This window comes from Phalangium opilio, unplaced genomic scaffold (assembly GCF_054372755.1).
Source record: "Phalangium opilio isolate 3A_F unplaced genomic scaffold, DU_Popi_V2 ptg000013l_1, whole genome shotgun sequence".
NCBI classification, from domain to species: Eukaryota; Metazoa; Arthropoda; class Arachnida; order Opiliones; family Phalangiidae; genus Phalangium; species Phalangium opilio.
In genome coordinates this window covers 11,079,386-11,094,190 of record NW_028324148.1, presented here as the reverse complement: position 1 = coordinate 11,094,190, position 14,805 = coordinate 11,079,386, and the positions used below count along the sequence as shown (strand labels likewise).

Sequence of the window (14,805 nt, the reverse complement as noted above, 5' to 3'; positions counted from 1 at the left end):
GGTTTGGTTAGGTTTGGTTAGGTTTGGTTAGGTTTGGTTAGGTTTGGTTAGGTTTGGTTAGGTTTGGTTAGGTTTGGTTAGGTTTGGTTAGGTTTGGTTAGGTTTGGTTAGGTTTGGTTAGGTTTGGTTAGGTTAGGTTAGGTTATGTTTGGTTAGGTTTGGTTAGGTTTGGCTTGGTTTGGTTAGGTTTGGTTTGGTTAGGTTCGGTGTGTGGAATCGGATATAGACGAATTCATTTATTCCATAAATAAGCCGGAATTGTCGTTAACAGCAGCTTCAAGCTTGGGCCAAAAAGCGACGCCAGTCATCGTTCTTTACCTCTAGCGTTGGCTCTTGGCAGAACGAGAATGGCTGCTTGCCCCATGTACGGTTGGATTGTCTTCTTGTACTTAATGAATTCATTCACATGACCATTCTGTCGAATGGGATTTCCGACCGAATGGTATTTCTGTCGAATGGGACTTTCGACCGAATGGGATTTCTGTCGAATGGGATTTCCGACCGAATGGGATTTCTGTCGAATGGGATTTCTGTCGAATGGGATTTCTGTCGAATGGGAGTTCTGTCGGATGGGATTTTCGGCCGAATGGGATTTCTGTCTAATGGGATTTTCGGCCGAATGGGATTTCTGTCGAATGAAATTCTGCCCAACGGATTCTATCCAATGGGATATAAGCGTTTAAAAATGGTCTTTTTACATACCTACCCCCAACATATTAAACCTAGGAATCACGGAAATACTCAAAAGCTATTATAACTATACAAAGAAATTAAAACCCGAGGATTCCAAAGCATTCTGGCAAAGTGAATTACTTACCCTAAATTCAAGTATTCATCGAAAATGTTCTTCGTGGTACAGACAAGCTCCTGTTTAACAGCGTAAACTAAATATTCGCTCCTATGAATTGATGTATGGTGACGAATTATATCCGAAGATTGAGTCTGGTTAAACATATTTATGTATATCCTTTCGAAATTTCGCTGACTTTCAATTAAAACATTACGTCCAGTGGAATTCATGGTTTTAAATATTGTACCGTTTTTTAAATGTATTTTATTGAACTTATGCGATTTCTTTCCAAAACCTTTTATCCATTTGTCTGTTGCGTCATTGTACTTGTAACCCTTGTTATAAAAAATGCAATACTATCATTTACGTATTCACATAAAAAATTGAAGCGACAAACAGAATCTTTTGGCTTTATTCCACTGCTTAAAGGCCACAAATTATCATGGATATCGGTAAGCCTCTATCCAAGGCCCAACAGCTTGTGGTCACGTGATAGGTGGGATTTAACTCTGGACTTGGGGTGCCCAAAACTCAACACCATCTAGTTCACGTAAAGTGTTGCTCTTCATTTCAATGGGTAGGACAATGGTGTTACACCGAACGCACTCCATACACGGTCGAACGGAACTTTTGTCGGGCTCTTAGTTATAAGCTATAGCTGCAACCCCTTTTCATGGTCATTGCGTCGTGTGGGAATCCAAAATTTGGATGATCATGATACTTCGAGTTGTTTGTGGGTCGGAATGATACCATCTCCTCAAACATCTCCAAATATCATTGCAGTATCGTAAATATTCGAAACGTATAATAACTTACCAGCAAAGTTTGGTCTTCAAAAAAGGGCAAATAGGCATTTATGTTTAAGCGAATTAGATCCTTCAAATTGTTTAGATATATATATTGAATATGAGAAAATTCAGATTTGAGATAGCATCCCATAATGGCGGTGAAAAATGAGACGTATATTAACCAAGATATCAAAGCGATTCTCTCAAAGTTACGTTTAAGAATTGATGGAAATGCTGAAAAAAGAAACTGGCTCGTTAGTTCGAACCAGACGCAAGTCACTCGCTACAAAGGGAGTCTCGTAATGGAGATTGGTGACACATCTTCAGTGCTTGTTGTTTCAGAGTCGACCAAAAATAAACTGTGATCAATGATTCATATTTTCGTTACAATCCATCTGTCTTGGAGATTTTGTTAAATGGAAAGAACTTTAATATCAGACGACCTTCATCTGACATTCCCATTCCACTGATACAAGCCAAAACTATCTTTAAGCAATAATAACTTAACCTAATGTATTCTTTCTAAGCCCAACTACAGTGTCTTGGGCGGCCTTAAAGTTCAATTGCTAGTCCTTTCATTTCCAGATGTTTATTACGTGAAGTACTCGTGCTTATTGAAGAACTAGCTGTTACCCGCGGCGTCGCTCGCGTGTAATAAGAACTTCCATCAAAAGGATATAAAGAATGGGTAGATTTTACTGATGACTAATAATTCTGCAGCACTCTAGGAGCGAAGACACTCGGCGTTGCCCGTCAGCCCGTGGGAACATTTTTTATTACTTTTCACGCGGACATTATTCTCTAAAGAAGGGTTTTAAGTTTTTGGCCGCCATTTAAAAAGATGGCAAGAAATTGAACCCAAAAGACCATTCAGCCCATCTATAGGTTATAGGAAACTAGTGCACTAAATATTTTTGAAATCGTTTGAAACGCGCGGACTTTGTTGCATAGAGAAGATTTTTTACATTTCTGGGCGCCATTTTTTAAGATGGCGGCGGATTGGAAAAATCTTTCTTAGTACGCGCCTACTACTTATGAGTAACGTTGTTGAAAATTTTCAGCTTTCTAGGGCAAGCGGTTTGGGCTGGGCGTTGATTATCAGTCAGTCTGTTAGTCAGTCAGGACTTTGATTTATATAGATAAAGATTGTTCACGAAAAACTTATAAAAATCCATAAGGGCATGTATATTCTTCCACGCCTAAAGCCACAATTGGAAAATACTTTTATTGAAAGATATTATGTCCTATATTGTTTAGTATACGCAATTGAGTAGTGACGCGTAGAGGCATTTGCTATGATATACTTCTGTGAAGAACTTCTACTTACGTTCGAAAAGAATCAGGGAGAAAACGTCCCATACAGTCACAAAAAAGGTCAATAAAACCTGTCGAATTTTCAATTTGGATTTTGAGCAATTATATTGACAGTCAAAATTCAGCAATTTGGTCAGTGATAGCAGGATTGAAATTATCGAAGTACTAGCAATCAAGCAGATAACCGTCTAAAACAAATTTTAAATTGAATAAATTCCCATTCTATAGTAAAATCCTAATAGATAGAACAAGCTCTACTGCATTTCTCACATAAAAGTACATTGCGGAAAGGGTTTCCAAGTTACTGTCCCAATAAAGAGTAAGAGAAAATAGGATGGTAGCTGGGAACATTTTTAATCTGACGCTAACTTAGCTGAAATTTTTATAGTAGCCTACCTTTATATCGATGTCCAAGAAAGAGTCACTGTTTATTACGGAACTTTGAGGTAGTGATAAGATGTAAACATGATTGATTTTAAATAGTCCTCGAGGAACTGATGTGTAAATAGGATTGTGAAAAAAATGCGAAAGAGGACGAGGAACTGTAATATCTCCGTCCTATTGATAAAAAAACACATATTTAACCTAATCGAAGCTAGATGCAGACATTTATCTAATATTATTTTAGCAGCGTAACTCTTTGAAATGGAGTCACGTTACTGTATCGTAAGAGTTGAATACCGTGTAGTGAGATTTCAAGTTCAAGAAAATTTACCATATATTACCTAGTGCTGTAAAACGTATGTCACTTATTTACACTAAATTATAGCTAACTCTGAAATAGAACAAATCCACAATGGTGTTTCGCACAGGGTTGGCAACGCAGTGCCAGACACACAGACACGTCTAGTGTATTACCTCTCCGTGACATAATCGTCACTCGAAGAAATAAAAAACCTCTGAAAACATGAGATGCATTTTTCATACCGGCTTACTCCCCCATATCCTTTAAGGGTCGGCAGGGGGCTTGTTTAGAAGACGATGAGTCATGAGAGATAATACACTGGACGTATCTGTGTGTCTGTTACTGCGCTCTAAGTTAGCAAATCGGAGAAAAACTTATTAACCGCGTCCCAGAGATTCGGAATTCATTAAGTAATCTACCGCACCTAAAAATCGTCTTAGACACCAATCTGTACTTATTGGTTTCTAACAATAACACCATACACAACCCTTGGCATCTTATACACACCCACCATTATGATGTTTGTTTAGTAACCTTGGGCGAGAATATCACCTGATCGCAATCACACTACTATATTTCGTTGTAGCAGTTTGCAAAATGGTAAAGTAAAACCAAGTGCACAGTTATTAAAGCACCCATAGTATAACTTTCATTGCGCGAATCCCCAGCTTCGATTATTTCTGCTTCAGCCATAATCATTAAATAATCAAGTCTTCTGATATAAGCAATATCTTACCCAAGTAGAAGTACTCAAGTCGGAATATTCAAGAGTGACACTGGTTGTGAAAAACAATAATGAAAATTAAGTTTTGTTTGTAATAAATATCGGTTCACCGAGTTTAAAACAGAAGACAATGTTAGGTTACCTGGCATTAAGAATTTTCTTTATAAAATTAGCAATAATATTGTATTTAGTTATTTCGGTTGGATCAGCTTCATCCATCTACAAACAATTTAACCAAATATGATTATCATACAGTTAAAGGAATTTTATGTACAGTACGACACTCTTCGTAAGTATGGGCATGGAGTAGTAGTGAAAGAAACGTAGTGTGAGGTGAATTGGTATTCTATACCCCAAGCCTAAACTCCCACAGTATGGGAGTTGGGCCGTAGGGGGTTAAAATATCTCAAAAATACAGCAAACTGACTCTTTGTTTTCTACCACGTGATACCCAGGTTTTCCAAGATCGCCCTTTCTCCCGTTGTGGGAGTTAAAGTCTAACAAACACGCGCTCACATTACCTCTCCTTCCCTAGCTACTATTCTCTGTTATGGGGTACCGTAAGTACCGGCATCGCCTATGCAAGGCAAAATTATTCTGTCGCGCCTTCATTTAGAATTATCTCTTTCAAACCAAAAAGAGTGGAGACATGGTCTACTGTGACGTCCCTTCGTTTAGCGAGATGGGTTAAGGGTAGAAATGGAGATAGAGATGATAGTAGGCTATGTTTCTGTTTCCAGTGGAAGATATTACCCCACAAGACGCACCTAGATAATTTATTAAAGCATGCGTGCCCGTAGCATTATCGTTTTGATCCATACTTAGCAGAATATCACAAATACTTGGACAGGAATTATTTTTAACTTACTTCAACAACCCTGAATATCAATACCATTGGATCTGCAAACCTTTGAGTAATTTTGGAAAATCAGTTAACAAACGCCTACACTACTGAGATTCTCGTAAGTGGGGAAACAACAGACTTTTCAATGCCAGCAAACGTGCGCGATATTATTTGAAGCGAAATAATACCGCAAGCCGTTAAGAGCTATCTCTCACTTATCGAGATGTTTCATAATAAGCTTATTCAAAAACCTTCGCCAGTGAAATCCAAACGTTTCGGTGTTTTACAGGACATTTTTCACGGAAATTTCAAGCCCTAGTAGAGAAATCAAATATGTAGTCACCATTTCGACGTAAAAATGGTAGAAAACCCTCAGTATCGGCAAAAACAAGGGAGTTGATCCATTGCCTTCTCTGCTCACTTTCAAGATCCAAAATGCGTACAGTGCAGGTGCCAAAAGTCATTGGTCACCACTGTCGACAATGTATCCATATCGACACGCTGAAGACTTGGCTGCATTTAATTTAATTTAAGCAAATTCATGATTTAAGTTGTTGCAACTATTCATTTAATTTCTCAACTAGCCCCTGTAAATCCAGTTAAAATCATCCCTGCATGACATCAAAGCGTTAGGAGAAATATCTAGACTTTTTTCCTGCGAAGGATTTTTTTTACTAAAATGAAGTAAAATTTAACCAACTAACCTATACTTGAATACAGCTTCAAAATTTGGTATTAAAACCATGGAATGATTCATTATGTTGCGTAGAATAATTTAGCTCTCATAAATCTTGACTATTTCAAATGATTCTTAACTTTTCCCATTGGTCTTTTTAACGGTGCCGAACGTGGCACTGAAATAGTGTGAAATTAAAAAATAACTGTTATTTAGTTGGTAAATTACAGATCCAAATTTTGGGAAAAATTAAATCGCCATTCTGTTGGTAATTTATGATAATTAATTTTTTAACTAGTATATAGTCTATTTGACCAAATTGAACTATTAAGCTCTTTTAACAAAATGGCCTTAAATCATTCGCATGTCCCGGTTTGCGAACACGGAGTTAAATGACAAAACTATAGCCAAGACTGGTATGAAGCAAATGCGTGAATGAGTCGAAACTCTTTCAATTTTATTTTGCATCAATCATAATATTATTAAATGTTATAGTTATATTTGTTGAAATATGTCAAAATATTTGATTTTCTAAACAAAACGCTGTTATGTTTAATAACATAAGATTTAAAGTTTTAATGATTTCCCAGCTAAGCTACCCGGAGATTGTTTCATATGTAAACACAAGTTTTTTTATAAACGAACTTTTAACTTATTTTTTGAAGCCATAAACTTCAATAAAACGATTTGTTTTATTAGGGGTTTTTCATAAAGCTAAAATGTTACGGGTCTAGAATAGGACCTTCTTTATAGGCTGAATGGCTAGGGGTTCGTGGACCCAACACTGAGAGACTCAACCACACCATTTCTAAAACATTTCTCTATTTTTTTCTGACCGTATAGTTGGGTCAAATTCGCTAACGAATTACGATTGTATTTAGAGAAAAAACATAGAAACCAACAAACTACTTTCTCAGAAAGGCATCAGAAATAAATTTAAAAAAATTAAAAAGAATAAAAAATGCTTTGTTATCTTTTGAAGGGCTTCGTTTATTTAAGAATATGCAGGGTGTTTCTGACAAGTCTGCCATAAAATAAAGGGAGTAATCTTAGGGTCAGACTGAATGTCAAAGAAGATGCAGATTTAAACATTTAGTTTCGGAGGTACGGACCCTTAAACATTGGCCCCTAAATCAAGGAAATTGGTACACTAATGGAGTGAGGCATATCCAAGTGCCCATCTTGTTTAGACAATTTTAATAGCCTCCTGTCTAACACGTTAATAAGCCTTTATCTAGAGAAGTGTACGTTTAAAGGTATATGTTCGTAAGTTATGTTCCATAAGTTTGTCACTGGTTAGGCTACTGAGAGCTTGTCAAGAAGTGACGCAGATGAAATGTCGTAGATTTTCTTAAGGCAAGGCTTGGTACAGACTAAATAGTAAGATGAACTGCAAAACGGCGTGTGGTCAATTCTGGCGTCGGTCTCGAACTAGCTCTCAGTAAGTCTCTAGCTTTACGAAGTATAGAAAGTGTCATATTTATGGAAGGTATCTTATAAACTTATGCTAGCAGTCAATGGAAAACGGCATTAGTTTCCAAGTTGCATAAATACAGGGTGATACAGATCAGACGATCAATTAGTTTGAGTGCAATGTCTCTGTACTACTCGTGAAATCAGATACGTTCTTATTCCAATGTTTTAACTCAAATGTCTTCGGTATGCAATTTATCACTCCGATTATTTTCCCGTCGAATGAAGTAAAGCAACAATTTTCTCAAATTAAGTGTTGGTCTTATCTGTTCCACTCTTTATAGTTTCGTGTCACTACTTTTAATCACAGCTTAAAAGCATTTCTTAATATAAACTAAAATATGCGTACAAATGATAGTTAGATGTATGTTACGATTTCTGAAAGCGTAACCTTTGGACAAAATTGAATTTTGAATTTTAATTATAATTAAGAATTCATAGGAGAAAAGGAGAAAAGGATACCGTGTCTGAGAAACATAGGACTACAGAAACACTATGGTCGCGTTATGCATCGAACCAGGTTGTGTCGCTCGGTGTTCAAGCATTTTGATACAAGCAATCAATAAAATCTGAAGTTATGAAATAATAAGGTGGCAGTTTTTAAATATCTATAGTCTTCTCATCGCTCATAACGTGGTCTTTCAAAGAAATATTTCAGTCATCTAGTGCTGAGATTATTATTTTCACAAGGTAATAATAAAACTTCAAGGGGCCAACTTCCCTACAGCTGAAGGTATTGTGCTACTTGTACGTTTGATTCGATCAGTGGACAGGCTTTCCTCACTAGTGCTATAAAAATTGCACAGCCCAAATCAAGGGCGAACGTGTTCGCACTTCGCAGTAGGATAGGATCCAGGCTTTTCTAACTGCGCGTCTTTCCACGTTGGCAAATAGCCCAGGGTTGTGTTTTTCCCGGTTTTAACCGGTCAAAACTATTTATGGCAGGAAAATCTTTCGAAAATCTCTTACATGAGACAGCCTGCTTGTTCTGTTTCTATTAATTTTATTGAGAGTTTTTATAAAATTTAATTTAATTTATTAAAACTTAATTTTATTCATAATTAAAAAAATATTTTCTATGCGACTCGAGTCTTACTCATTTATAGCAGAGATGCAGTTTTCGAAAAATAAAAACTAAAACTTAATTTTTTTCCAAAACTAACAGTCTAAAATGATTAAACGCTCCTTGTCTTTCTTTTTTGTAAAGAAAAGTGTAATACCGGGGAAAAACTGGGGAAAATAGGTTTTTCCCAGGATGGTTTTAACCGGTTTAAACCGTGGTTAAAACCGGAAATGGGGAAAATCTGCCAACCCTAAAATAACCTCTACCTATTCAATATAGTTTGTTTTTCAAACTATATTTTTAGTGAAAATATTGTCTGGTCCCTTGAAGTGCTAATATTACCTAGAGTTATTATGCATATTTATAATTAATTCAATTGCTCACTGATAGTTTTTGTTCGTCTATTTTAAAAAAGATGGGCTGAGTTTAATTTCAGTATAGCAAATTAAAATATAGAGTGTTAAGTGGCAGGATCATTTCGATTCAACGAAAGAAGAATGTCAAATGCCAGCAATACTTACGATTTCAAATTTAATGTCCCAAGGGTAAGTTAATGGTCCACGTAAGCAGACGTAAAGCGTATAAATTTATTATTAATTTTTCTTCGTTGAATCATTTTTAACAATAAACATTACTAGACCTTTAAGTTAACGATAATGGCAATTTTTGAGTTGTCTTAAATTAAAGCTTTTTTTAATTTAAAATCATAGCATCATGGGAGATTGGATTTATGTCGGAGTACTTACAATGGACCAACATATTCGTTTGGAAAATTCGTGTACTGTAACCTTCTGAACTCAAGGTGTGTTTGAATATCCATAAAATGCATTCTGCATCATTGTGTACAATTTGTGTTTGTAGTTTGGTCTTTGTAGACCCCACACGTTTAATTGAGCTGCTCAAGGAAAATGGTTACCAAGAAAGTGAAAATTTAAACTGGAATTCAGTTGAAGCTACAATTCATGGGGTATAAAAACTAAAGTTAAAATACAATCTGTCTGCCTGATTGGATGAACCATGGTTTCACTTCAGATTATAGATGGATTGTTATATCCAATGGGAATAACGGATCACGATCTGAAAACAATGCACGTATCTCCTAGTGTTAGATTCTCTAGTGTTAGAATTTACACTTGCGTTTCACGCGAGGGTTCCGGCTTGAGTCGTTACAATATATTGGGATTAAGCATGGAGGTTTGGCTGGCTACTGTCGCCATGATGTTATTCATTTCGGCTTCGGCTTTAATACTCAACCGTTTTCAAAGACAAAGTGGTGCAACTAGAAATAACGATTCCGCATTCAACTTTGTCTTTGGTTTGCTTTCCGGCATATTAGAGAATGGTAAGAAAGGCAACCTTTGTTATTGCTGAGTGGTAGACTATTGTTCTACTATAATCGAATAATTCAACGTTTGATGGACTGTTACTCAATTTGAGTAGGGTAGATCAAATCATACCCATGGTGATAATAACGATATTCTTTTAGCTCAGCAAGATGATTTTGGGCCAAGGATGCCAGCTCGATTTATTTATGGTGCTTGGCTATTGTCAGCTACCGTTTTAACGAAGTCATTTTCTGGTAATCTAAAAGGAGAAATGATGACTTCGAAATCGGATTATATTGACTCGATTGAAGATATTCTAAAGATTCCAAATATGCAACCCGCTATTTGCACGGAGTCCAGTTTCTTTACAACTTCAATGGTAACCGAACGTTTCCTATATAGCATCTATCAATAGAAATAATTGACTTCTTTCCGGGTACTGTAGGCCTAAGAGTACTAAACTAGTCATTTTTCAATCATATTATTTGTTTGTTACATGCAAAGTTCTGGTAGATAAATGCTTATTAGCTTTCTTAGATTGGGGGCTATTGAAATTGTCAAAACAAGAAGGGCACTCTTATATGTCCTACACCACATTGTGCCAATTTCTTTTTTAAGAGGCCAGCACTCCACATTCTTTGACACTTTCACTCAGTTTGACCAAAACAGATTTAACCAGCCCCTGAAAAAAATGTGTTAATAAGTTCAATTCAAACTATATTTTATCCCAGGAAAACGATTCTCCTCTTTTCCTGAAATTGCAACAACGAATGGATCAGAATGGAAGATATTTCGACCACATTGATTTTATTAAAAAGGACTTTTATTCTGGAAAAGTGGCTTTGTTTCAAGCAGGAGGAATAGAGGCGCTGTTTTTGCGAAATTTGGCAAAAATTGAGGATAAAGTTGTTTACACTGGAACGGAAGAGTACTCCTTCGGAACAACGAATTTCTTCTTCAATAAACGCCTGCCTCGTTACCTTAAAGAACGCATTGATTATCTGTAAGTTGATTCGTCTTTAAGTCTCCTCCTCTCATAATAATTTCTATGCTGTATTCATCACAATGGTGTTTTAGATTTAAAGCATATTTGTTGATAGAGTAGCAATTAATGAAAAACTGGGAATCTTTACAATCGCGCGATAAGGCTTAGAGCAGTGGGATCGTATTCCTTTACACACGTGCAAGAAATACTTCTAGAAGTTTCATCCTTTCCTATCAAGCTAAGGCGAAGCTTCCCTGTGTAGCTTCTATTTTTTCCTGCAAAGGATTTTAAGGAATAAAAGCTAGGACAATCTTAGAAATACGCCTTTCCGAATAACAAAAGGATTTCTGGGCGTGGCATGACCATTTTAACTAGTTGCCCCCATACACGGATTTTTTTCAGGAAGGTCCATTGGTCATGTTGACCTGAAGTGAAACGCCTCATGACAATTCGATTAGTATAGTTTCTTCATTTTAATTTTTCCATCAAATTGTCGCTTTCCCCCATTACAGAAATTGATATCAAATTAAGTTGTATTCCAGCATGAATATTGTATTTCTAGCTCAACGAGATATCTCGAGACTAGTCAGGAAATTCCAAACAAAAGAACTCACGAATTTTCAGTTCGAAAAGCGATGAACTTTGAACGAGCTGAATTAAATGAGACCGAGGTGCTTACACTGGATTTTCTGTTACCAGTTTTTCTTATCTGGTTGTACGGAATCCTGATGTCATCAGTCGTTAAGATCGTAGAAGTTGCCTTGTTTTTCTATTGTTGCGAAGAATGATATTGATATCAAACAAGTTCGAACTCTCAACTTGTACTTCAACAAATTTAAAACACCAATCGCTTTGAAACTAAATCCATGTTCATTTCTTACTAATTTTATCACATTTGTATAGATAAACAACACTCACTACTGTATTAAAATCACTCATTTGTAATATAATTATTAAAGGATTTTAAAATTTGTTTGTTTGTAGGAGGTGATTTCGAGAACTACTGAACCGATTCTAATAACGAATTTTGATTGGTTATCAAAATATTTTTACGTTGGCCTCCGCGTAAAAACAATAGAAGAACATTCCCGTAGATCAGGTTTAACACAGAGGCACTTACGCAGTGTTTCGGTCAAGTTATTACAAGACACGTAGAAAATACGGCACATTTAACTTTTACAGCCACTTTCCATGGCCATATAGAGCAGCGCACCGAGCAGACTACGCAATAACAAAGGGAAAAGCAAACAAGTTGGGAAACCAAAATAAACCTCTCCGAGCCGAGACGAATTTACTTTCTAAACACAGGTCCACCAGCATATGAGAAAAACCGGAAATACATAGTTCAAATTGGCGAAATATTGCAAAGGTCTTTAGCAAAGGCTTAAGCGTTTAACAATTTCCTTTGTATCCTCAATTATTCTAATGAGGACCTAAAATGTATCATTGAAGGGTGTATTTTACTTTCGGCTCACTCTGAACCGTTAACACCTCCTATAAGAGGAGGCGAAACAAGGTCATTTCTAGTTTAAATCTAGGGTATCTAGTTTAAACCTAGGGTATATAGTTTAAACCTAGGGTATCTAGTTTAAATCTAGGGTATCTTATTTCACAGACCCAATCGTTTCAGCACTTGTGGATAGATAAAGAATTAACACCCATATTATCTAATGAATATAAGAAATGCGATTACACTATATCATGAGTGAATCATATACTAGCTCCCTATAAGTTACTCAGCCACACTGGCCTAATGTATCCAGCATTTTCTTCCCGCCAAAAAAAGTGTTACCTATATGCGACCCCCAGTGAGAGAAAATAACACTTCTCTCGGCGCTTACGTATTTCCGGTAAAAAACGGAAAAGGGTATAAACCAATGAAACTTCGAACTGAAAGGTAGTTAGTATAAGCAGACGACGTTTTAGAAATGTTGTGATTGTTTGCGGACGGTTCAGTCGTATTTTATCTTTGAAATTAAGCTACTCATTTAAATTCAGAGCGTTGCCAAGGGAATATGAATTTTTATTCCGTAGGCAACGTTCAGAGGCTATTTATGGTGAGAGAACCAAACTTTATCAAAGAATAGGAGCTAAACAACAACTTAGTAGTCATGTCGAAAACCTTATTGAACTTTTTAATAATGCGTCTAAAGAACTAATAGAACTTAAAGAAAGACCCAACCCATTTTTAATCGAAGACTGTTGTGAAACCTAAATTATTTTTAAATAAGGAAAAGAAACCAAAACCTCCAAAGCCGTTAATACCATTTGGAACTATCGTCACTTCATATATATATTAATTTCAAAGCCATAAGAGAGGGCGCCGTCTATTATCACTCTCACCCGCCTCCCCTCCTCTCGACTATTCGGAAGAAAATGCTGTATACATTAGGCCAGTGCGACTGAGTAACTTATAGGGAGCTAGTATATGATTCACTCATGACTATATATATAAATATAGTAAAGCTGAATTAAAAAGTAAACACCAAATTTGAAATGTTAATATCAAAAGATGTTCTTGGAATATTAAGATGAAACAGAGCTTTATAGCTACACAACTACTTAAAGAATCGTAATGCCGAAAAATATTTAAAATATTTCCATTTAATATTCTGCAAAAAGGAAATGTTATCGTTTTGTAAGAGATCTTATCATCCTACTCGCTTTATATTAACTTTGATGTGCGTGTAGTGTTTCGATTCGGATGCAATCTTCATTACTCGTTCTATATAAACTCTCACTTGTGTCATTACATAGAAATAAGTTTATCTTAAATAATTAATTATATATAAATGATATTAATTATTTTAATCGCCAGTAAATAACTTTAAAAATAGTTAAATCGTTTAAAATAAAGTTGTTCCTATTATCTTTCGAAACTTTGCTAATATTGACGTTTAAAGTGAAGGGTACCCCTCTTGCCCGCTTTCTTCAAATTTTGGGGTATATATACGATTCGTTTCCATTATAATAATAGATAAAAACGCATTCGCGTGAACCGATGGTGGAAGCCCTGCCATTGGGAGGCCAGACGTTTCTCGTAACCCTAGCCGATCGCCGCGTATATCTTAAAACCAAACGATAACGATGGAGAAGAAGCCGGAATGGACAAAGACCTGATGATGGTGGTGCATAGAAGCTGGTGTCAATGTGGGATTGACAAAGAACAGAAGATGGTGGTGCTTAGAAGCTGGTGTCAATGTGGGATTGACGAAGAACAGAAGAAGGTGGTGCTTAGAAGCTGGTGTCAATGTGGATGTGCTTACGAGCCAGCTACTACAGGCTAGTGTCCATGTGGGATGGACAAAGACTAGCAGATTGTGGTCCTTAGAAGCCAGTTAGTAAAGACTGGTGTTGGTAGATGAATGGCCAAATTTACGTGAACCGCGAACGCGTTCCGGAAATCGGGTATTTGTTTGCTCCTATTTGTAAACTGCGAACGCGGTCACGTGGGGTCTGACAGACAGACACACAGACAGACAGACACGGCCGGTGTAATACCTCTCCGTGACATACGTCACTCGGAGAGGTAAAAATGGCTGTTTATCATGGAAATTTGCTTATCCCGTACTCCTACCTCGCAAAAGTTCTTATCTTTTTGCCTTTGTTTACTCTTGGTTAAGTTGTACTTTTACGTGGTTTTTCAATTTCATTTTCCATGGAGTAATTTTCATGGAGTGAAAACAAAACTTACTTCAAAATCGTATTAATGTATCTATATCCTTTTTAATATTGATTTGTGTTGGTAGATTACTAGCAGCCAATGGAAAACGGCATTAGTTGTTTCCAGGTAGAAATGAAAAAAAAATGCAGGGTGATACAGATCAGACGAACAATTAGTTTGAGTACAATGTCGTTGCACTACTCGTGAAATCACTTCGTTCTTATTGTTATGTTTTAACTCTTTATTACATCGAGTAATTTCCCGTGCAATGCAGAACAGCAACAGCTTTCTAAAATTATGTGTTGGGTTGATCTATTCCACTCTGTATTAGTTTCGTGTCGCTACTTTTAATCACGGCCTAAAAGCATTTCTTAATATAAACTAAAATACTCGTACAAATGATAGAAAGACGTTTGTTTCGCTTTCTAAAAGCGTAACCTTTCGAAGAAATTGGATTTTGAATTTAATTAAGAA

The 14,805-nt window shown here is 36.3% G+C and overlaps 2 protein-coding genes across 3 annotated transcripts; one reads left to right on the top strand and one right to left on the bottom strand.

Annotated features, from left to right (window-relative positions):
* Positions 1 to 162: 162 nt before the first annotated feature.
* Positions 163 to 7,463, bottom strand: LOC149709056 (uncharacterized). Of its 2 annotated transcripts, none has more exons than XM_089864506.1 (6): positions 5,850 to 7,463; positions 5,170 to 5,209; positions 4,444 to 4,520; positions 4,314 to 4,353; positions 3,289 to 3,450; positions 163 to 3,080 (listed from the first exon to the last, which is right to left on the bottom strand). In XM_089864506.1, the coding sequence occupies exons 1-6, from the start codon at positions 5,900 to 5,902 to the stop codon at positions 2,898 to 2,900; spliced, it is 555 nt and encodes a 184-aa protein (XP_089720632.1). In that variant the 5' UTR covers positions 5,903 to 7,463; the 3' UTR covers positions 163 to 2,897. The 2 variants fall into 2 exon arrangements, 1 of the variants encoding a protein (XP_089720632.1); XR_016381281.1 differs by having other exon boundaries at positions 2,968 to 3,080; positions 3,163 to 3,450.
* Positions 7,464 to 8,854: 1,391 nt separating this feature from the next.
* LOC149709055 (uncharacterized) lies at positions 8,855 to 11,574 on the top strand. The gene is made up of 7 exons (XM_089863900.1): positions 8,855 to 8,902; positions 9,068 to 9,159; positions 9,219 to 9,324; positions 9,390 to 9,699; positions 9,844 to 10,061; positions 10,414 to 10,685; positions 11,230 to 11,574. Exons 1-7 carry the CDS (start codon positions 8,855 to 8,857, stop codon positions 11,453 to 11,455), a joined length of 1,272 nt encoding a protein of 423 aa, XP_089720026.1. The 3' UTR covers positions 11,456 to 11,574.
* The last annotated feature ends 3,231 nt before the right edge of the window (positions 11,575 to 14,805 follow it).

Bases quoted from the DNA above. Each gene is read 5' to 3' on its own strand.
- LOC149709056 (XM_089864506.1), bottom strand. From the start codon at position 5,902: ATGAATCATTCCATGGTTTTAATACCAAATTTTGAAGCTGTATTCAAG. The intron at 4,521-5,169 runs GTAAGTTAAAAA...AATTGTTTGTAG, and splicing joins TGATATTCAGGGTTGTTGAA to ATGGATGAAGCTGATCCAAC. The intron at 3,081-3,288 runs GTAGGCTACTAT...AATTTGTTTTAG, and splicing joins TCTTGGACATCGATATAAAG to ACGGTTATCTGCTTGATTGC.
- LOC149709055 (XM_089863900.1), top strand. From the start codon at position 8,855: ATGTCAAATGCCAGCAATACTTACGATTTCAAATTTAATGTCCCAAGG. The intron at 8,903-9,067 runs GTAAGTTAATGG...TTAAAATCATAG, and splicing joins TCAAATTTAATGTCCCAAGG to CATCATGGGAGATTGGATTT. The intron at 9,160-9,218 runs GTGTGTTTGAAT...TTGTGTTTGTAG, and splicing joins TGTAACCTTCTGAACTCAAG to TTTGGTCTTTGTAGACCCCA.